This window comes from Euprymna scolopes, chromosome 9 (assembly GCF_053919585.1).
Source record: "Euprymna scolopes isolate OS-2025 chromosome 9, ASM5391958v1, whole genome shotgun sequence".
NCBI lineage: Eukaryota > Metazoa > Mollusca > Cephalopoda > Sepiida > Sepiolidae > Euprymna > Euprymna scolopes.
The window spans coordinates 63,540,775-63,548,557 of record NC_136490.1 but is presented as its reverse complement, the minus strand read 5'-3'; the positions used below and the strand labels follow the sequence as shown (position 1 = coordinate 63,548,557).

The window sequence follows — 7,783 nt, the reverse complement described above, 5'->3', positions numbered from 1 at the left end:
TTATGTTGTCTTTTTGTTGTTGTTTTTTTTAGATTTTTGTGGATTTTTTTAGATGAGGGTTGATAAATTGTACTATTTATTATTTAGATTATTCGGGCTACTATTCTCATTTTGGATGTTATTCTAGCAACATTCCAATCAATAAAACCTACACTTTTCTTCATAGGTATCTTTTGGACTCGTGAATGTTTATGTTGGGCTTGCGAATCCATAGGAAATTTCAAATTGATCTTTTGTCTAATCAATGGAGAGATATGGCGCAAGGATGAAAACGTTAAGTCACAATCTGTTCTAATTGGGTCTTCTGGAAGTTAAAATCCAAATACACAGTTTTCTTTTCCCATAGAGATCACACGTACGCACGTCACAATACAGACAAGCTCTTTGGGTCGAAAGGCTCCCAATCCTAACTATAAGCGATAATAATTAAAATCACATAAAAAGCAAACTTATTTATCACTTTTTCGTGTGAAATTAAGTACAAATGTTCATTTCAACTAGTGACATATACATTTACGTATGTGTAAATGGGAAATGCCTGGTAATATGTGTGTATCTTAATGATAGAATTTATCTACGAACTGTGTATATGCGTCCGGTGAGTGGCATGTGTGTGCTTCGCAAGGCGCACTGAAGTTTGTGTCTGCTACTTGCTGAGAGTCTTTCGACCGAAAGGGCGTGGCTGAATTGTGAAGTGCGTCGTCTGTGGAAAAAAAAGAAAGTTGTGTATTTGGGTTTTAATAACAGTGAATATACTCGCTTCACTTGTTGACTGGAAAAAACTGCTGATTGTAGATTTTGTTTAATCAAGAATCGATACTTTAAGATAATATTTGTTGCCGTTGCTACTTCTAACAAGGACAATCTAGCATAATTAATCACCTATACTTATATTGCAAGTTCTGTGATTATATTGTAATTAATAACCTGCTCTTAGTTTCACCATTATTATTTCTAAACACTAGACTGTTTTTGCCTGTTTTTAAATGACAAAACTTGATTCAGAATGAGTGCTTTATGCCAAATTGACGGTTGAATGTGGTTACATTTGTGCTCATTTTTGTATTAAATATTAATCCTTATCGATCTTTAACTTTAACATTGAACAGATACCATACTACTTAATTCGATGCACCTTATCATAACTAAGGCCCATACAAAATTTCAGTAAGATCTGCCCAGTGGTTTCCGAGAAAAGTGGGATGGACAGATAGACAGATAGACAAACAGGCTAGACAAACAAACATAAAAAGAATATAGATATAAATATCCAATTTCAAAATTTCCACTACTAACAATTATTACGACATTGTTCCATTGACCGCTGTACGCTTATTAACCATTATCCTCGAGTGGCCTCCGGGCCCTGATAAGTGGTTCAATAGTAAAAGGTATATAATATATGTTGGTACGAATATGATAGATAATTAACAATAGAATATGATAGAGAAGTTATTTTCTGTTCGCTTTGTTATTTTGTATGTATTTTGTAGTTTTTTTGTTTTTGTTTTTTTTTTGTATGTTTCTTTCTCTTTATGTTTTTGTGTATTTTCTTGTGTGTCTGACAACTGAAATCAACTTACCAATTCGTGCCATCAAATCCCCGTACAAATGAAAATACATCTTCGTCAATCAAACTGTAGTGAAAGTCTCCCAAATGAATACCTTGATCTTTGCGAAGTTTCGTCAAATTTCTTATGAAATTCAGCATGGATGACGCACTGGAAAGTTGATTCTAAACAAATATGTGAAAAAGAAATGTATTAAGTTTCGTTCGACTTTTATAAATTCATTGTTGTGCCACACGTATAGCTTGACAGCGTTGCCAGCTATACGGTACGTGTGTAATATTACTTCTATCTGTTATATTACGATTAAGCGTATGGTGTCAAGAAAGAAAGAGACAAACACAGGATGGGCTTTAACTGATTGTTGTGCAATCAGTTTATTTAGATTAACATTGAAAGTTAACGTCAATTTAATGACGAAAATATTATAAGAGAAAAGGTTTATTTTTTAGTGACGTCCGTTTGTGCTATTATTTAACATGCCTTAGCCGTGAGGTTTAGGGAAATATTTCTGTTTGTCAAGAGACTTTTGTGATAATATTGCGTTATGATAATGTATATATAAGTTTCTAGCTTGCACTTTTTAAATGCTTGCTAAAATCATATATACACCTGACAATTCTTTTGTCGTTATTCTCAAAATCAACACAGACGAATTTATCAACATATAATTTTTATTTACAATTAATCTTTTTGTCCATCGACAAAAAGAGAGAGAGGGGGAGAGGCGTTAGTTATAGAGGTTGGTTGGTGTGCAGAACGACGACGGAGAGATGTCAATCACGCTCGACGTTGTCAGTCTGCTCTATTCCATCTCTTCTGTTGTTTGTGTTATATATTATATAGACATCAATGCACACTCCTGGAAATGTAAATATTAAGATATTACATTTTTCTTTTCTAGTTTGCATTGTGCAATTCATAACTCCCGACTTAGACTGTAAATATTTCTTTGTTTCTGTGATAATTGCAATCCCGGTAATTTATGGGATACAAGAATATAGATCAAATTCCATCTAGAATATGCGTGTGTGGACACCTCTGCTTTCCTTGGCGTGACTACGTCTCCATATCCAACGATATCAAGCGAATTGTAATCGCGAGATCTGTCTCTCGTCTGCTGAGAAAATAAAATATTGATTTGTTGGGGCAACCGATCCATTGTGATGAAGGTAACGTTTTGTGCAAATCCAAATGTTTGTAGTTGCTCGCTGCTCGTCGAAGTTTGATAAATATTTGGTTAGATTTATCGATGCATTTATCAATGAAGATAACGCTTTTGTGCAAATCCAGATGTTTGAAATTGGTTGCTCGCTGCTCGTTGAAGTTCGGGAAAATATTTTTGAAATGTGGGAGATCGATTCATTTGGCCATGAAGATAACGCTTTGTTCATTTTAAATGTTAAAGGTGAATCTCGCTAAGTTTCCTGATGAAAAATATTTTCTTGAAATGTTGTGTTAAAGATGTGGACAATTGTGAGTCGTCGAGAACACATAGCCCAATGGCCAGAGTTAATTTGGGTTGTTCCCTTGTATCGAGTTGTGGTTTTGACTGGTAAGGACTTTGTTTGGCCAGCGTTGGTACTTTTCCCAGCATCCTTTCTATGTAAGCTTGGACTCTGTCTTATATTTAGAAGTTTGGCAAGTGCCTGATTCCCATTGCAACTGCTTTGGTTGAATTTGGATCTTGATAACTAATCAAACTTCGAGTATTAAACAAATAATCTTTTTTTTTTCTTTCAGAAATCATTCTTTCTGTTATTTTTATCCTTTTCAGATGAGGCTTCATAATTTGTACATTCATTCTTTTTGTGGATTGTTATCATCATCTTTACAGTTATTGTTGTTGTTTCACCACGTTTCGGCCAACTCATCCTCTGGCCTTCTTCAGGTGATTAACCACGACGGGATAGGAATGCAGAGTCACCAAGCTTAGCCCCAGTAACTACTATCTTCCAAAGTTGTTGTCTCGCCATGTTTTGGCCAACTAATACTTTAGTCTGCTTGGGTAGGATTGAAACCGGGCCCGTGGCGCAGTGGATAGAGAAGTTGAGTCTTTACAGTTCCAGGTGAGCACTCCCTAGCGGTTTGGGCGGAAACGTGCTGAAACAAAAACAACTATAAAGATGATAATAACAGTCCACAAAAAGAATGAATGCTCATTCTTTCTGCTTCTGCTGATTTCGTTCCTGGCGCTGCTGGGTTAGGGTTATATCATTTTTGTTGCTGCTACTGCTGCTAATTTTTGTTGCTGCGAGATGCCAAGCAGAACGGACCATTTCATTTCGCTCTCTCTCTCTCTCCACCTCTGTGTTATTTCAACCGGTATCGACGATTCCCACTGGGAATAACTACCGCGATAGCACCAGGTAGACAGAGATAATATCTCCCTGTGAAAATTCGCCTGAATAAACCATTTCTTTGTTACATTTATTGAAGTTGTTGTGTTCGTCATTTCAGAAGCTTGTATTGAATTATTTATTTTATTAGGTTGTGCCCCAAAAGCATCAAAACCCTAAACAGACATGTTTCCTGATTCAACATAGTTTGCATTCCTGTTTTTCATAACTTTCTTTTTTTTCGAAATATGTTTGTTGAGTTGATGAAACTTTTGGAAATCTTATTTCCTTAAGTCATTCAACATTGTCAGAATGAGTAGAGGACGTCAGCATTTCTTGCTCAGGTGTCGACTTGCCTGTCCCCTTTCCTTGTTACTCATCATAATCATTGTCACCTCCTGATTTTGAATGCGAGGAGTAGTATAGCAGTTAGCTAAAGGAGAGAAGGATTTTTATCTATTATGTGTTTGAGGATAGAACTTCCTTCCAGCCTCTCCGCGCCTATTCTTTGAATCAGTTCTAAAATATCCTCCTAGACCAAGGGTCGCCAACCTACGAATGCATTTAAACCGGCCCGCGAGCTTGATTACTGATGACGCAAAAAAAGACATATTTCTGCAGCGAGCAAACAGATCGTTCAACGCTACATCACGACAGAATTTAAGATTCGTCAAAATATTCAACTTGCAAATTTACTTAACTAATATTTACTCCCATATATATTTATAATATTTCGTATTTTAAAGTTCGTTTACATTTAAACCCCATTTTTTAAACATTTTCTTTCAACATATTCTATACACACAAAATTACATTCTACGATAATCTTTACTAACAGGGTCGGCGGACCGCATGACTAGAGTTTATCTAAAAAGCGAAATTGAAAATGAAACAAATGCAATGAAATTGTTTTTTTAACACAGTACTTTAATTTAAACATGAAATTTTCCGTGAGATTATAGTGAATTTATTCCAAATATAATCAATAAAAAACATTTTCATTCAAAATTGAGAACAACTGAATGCTATGCAGCATAACATCTCGCCAACTCTCTCTCTCTCTCTCTCTCTCTCTCTCTCTCTCTCTCTCTCTCCTTCCCTCTTCACATAAATTCCTGCAGGTACGAAGAAAAAAGACTTCACGACATACCATACTGACGATACTGACGACGCAATTTCTTTTTAAATACATTTTTTTTTAGTCCCCATCACGTGAATTTTTTTTATTTTAATGAAACTAAATAAAAAAAATTTAAAGTGTTTTGTTTAATTGTTTAAAATAAAAACTACTTTGTTTTATTTCGTTTCATTTGCACTTCCGCTTTTTACATGAACTCTACTCATGCGGCACGCCGACACTCTCGGTAAAGATTACCCATCTAACTTTGCAGAGTTTGACTGTACATGTGACCAAATATTAAAAAAAAATATTAATTCAATTCAAATTGTACCTATTTTATTTTGCTTGAATATATTATTATTTATTAACGGATATCTATATTCATAATCTGGAAACACTGTCAAAATTAAATTTTGATTGTCATTATTTAAAAAAATATATAAGTCAGCTTATTCACTCATGGGTTTATTTTTATTTGCTTATTTATTATGTATTCATGAGTATATTTGTTATATATATTAGAAATTCAAATATTGTGGAAACTTATTGTATTGGATTAAAAATCCTGTTGTCTATTCGATTGATGCTAAAACCTTATATTTATTATTTCATGCTTTTTGTATGCTTATTTATTGCATTTCTCTATCCCTTATGTAAATAGATGAAGCATGAACAGTCATAAAAATTAAAATGATTTAAACAGTAATTGCTTTATTCTAATGTTAATTTTATTCGTAGGAAAATATCCATGACGATGAATGTAAAACAAAAGAAGGTAGGTGCTGAATGGCGAATTTTCAAGAATACTTGGACATTTGATTACGAGGTGCCTTAAATAAGTTTCCAGACCTTTCTTGTACAGGCATTTAAAATTGTCAAAGACTCTTGAAAATTAAGTATGCTATTGTTATACATCGTATGAGATGATGGACCAAGTTTAAGTTTTAATGAACAGCTAAAGCAAGAATTGGAATACAGCCTACTAAAGCCTGATTGTCACAGCTAGTGAATTTCAAAAATGCAACATGGACGTGAAGGTAGTTTAGAAAAACGATATGCAATAAAATTCTGTTTTAAACTTGGAAAAAATGCAACAGAAACATATGGAGTGCTTCAAACTGTTTTTGGATCATCTTGAATGAATCAAGCATCTGTTTTGAGTGATAAAAGAGAGTCAAGGAAAGCAAGGAGTCTATGAGAGATGATGAGATGTGTAGAAGGAGTAAGGAAGTCAAAACACCAGAGCTGATTGGCCAAATACAAAATTCCGTGGATAAGGATCGTCGGGTGTCTATAGAGACAAGTGCACAGTTTGATGTCAGTGTCGGAATTGCACACACAATTATTCACGAGGAACTGAAGATGTGGAAGATTTAAGCGAAGTTTGTCCCAAGGGTGTAGTCTACAATTTCATCCTTGTCACAGACTATTTGATCAAGATGGGCATCAAGACAGTTTTTCACCCTCTCAATAGTCCGGACCTTGCTCCCTGTGACTTTTGGTTATTCCCTAAGTTCAGAAAAAAACCTTTGAGGCTGTAATTATAAGACAATCGAGGAGATAAATGCATCACTGAAAAAAAAATTAAGCCATTTACAGATGGTAAATTCTTAAAGAATGTTTACAGAACAGTAAAAAGTTTTTTTATTTTTCTCCGAAGATGGTCACGAATGAGTTGTCGACCTCTGTCCTAGACGAAAGTTTTTTTTTCTGGTCTCCATCTATATATTATCCAGATGTACGAAGTTCCGACCGACTTGACCTCAAGGAGAGAAAGTATTTTTAGCTGTTCCCGGCGGTTGAAGAAAAAAAATGAATTCTGTTTTTATGGAAAAGCGAAAAACTTTTATTGACAAGGACGAGAAAGATCTAAAGGAAAAGTTAAAGTCGAAGCAACATAAGAATTCATTTTTCTTGGGAAATTAAAAAAATAAAAAGCTGTTTTTTCATATAACAATTTTAGTAAAAGAAAAAAAACAGAACTTGTTCTTGTGAAAGTTATCTTTTAAAAGATTCATAAAGAAGAAATCGGGAAGACGTGCTTATTTGAAGGAAGTATTAAGAAACACACTTTTTATGTTTTTTCAGCTTTGTACAAGTATTTTGGTTAAATAGTGAGATTGGTTCCCGTTTTTCTCCATTTGTTCATTATCGTTTTGGGCGATAAATTGTGTCGCTCGGGGCGCTAATTCTTTTAAATAATTGTCTCTTACAGAGACTCCCTTTTTATACGTTACTTTTATATCTATCTCCGAGTGTTTCAAATTTTACAAATTTTCTAAATGTGGCGTAACTACGCAGTAACTTTCCGAATATATGAATGACGCACGTGCATACGTATACAATACATACTTACCTTCACAGTAATGGTGTCATTTTGCTCTGGCGGAAGGTTTAAACAAGATGAATTCGAGAAACCAGATCGTAGCGAATCGTCCCACAGCATTGGATTGCGCCAAGGTTTAACTTTGCTGGTCAGATTCCAATGATTTGGCGAGTAATCATCGTCCATATTTATTTCATCTCCGTTATAAATCAACACACAGCCCGGAAGTAGAAAGGTGACCATTGTCAGAACTTCCTGTCGCTTGACATCGTTATTCATCCGAACTTTAAGACGTGGTGTCATATCGTTCCCTATCTGCAAAGCATAAAAAATAAGAGATAAAAATAACAATTCCCCTTATTCTTACATATTATGAATCTACTTTGTGATATATATATATATATATATATATATATATATATATATATAT

At 34.4% G+C, this 7,783-nt stretch overlaps 1 protein-coding gene across 3 annotated transcripts in view; it reads right to left on the bottom strand.

The window, feature by feature from the left end:
- LOC145284549 (alpha-glucosidase-like) overlaps nucleotides 1-7,783 on the bottom strand; it is a 73,736-nt gene that overhangs the window by 651 nt on the left and 65,302 nt on the right. For all 3 annotated transcript variants that reach the window (XM_080133461.1, XM_080133460.1, XM_080133459.1), the window contains exons 9-10: nucleotides 7,384-7,668; nucleotides 1,584-1,735 (exon numbers count right to left, since the gene is read on the bottom strand). In XM_080133461.1, coding sequence (XP_079989587.1) covers nucleotides 1,584-1,735; nucleotides 7,384-7,668 — 437 coding nt within the window. The remainder of the gene's footprint in view (nucleotides 1-1,583; nucleotides 1,736-7,383; nucleotides 7,669-7,783) is intronic.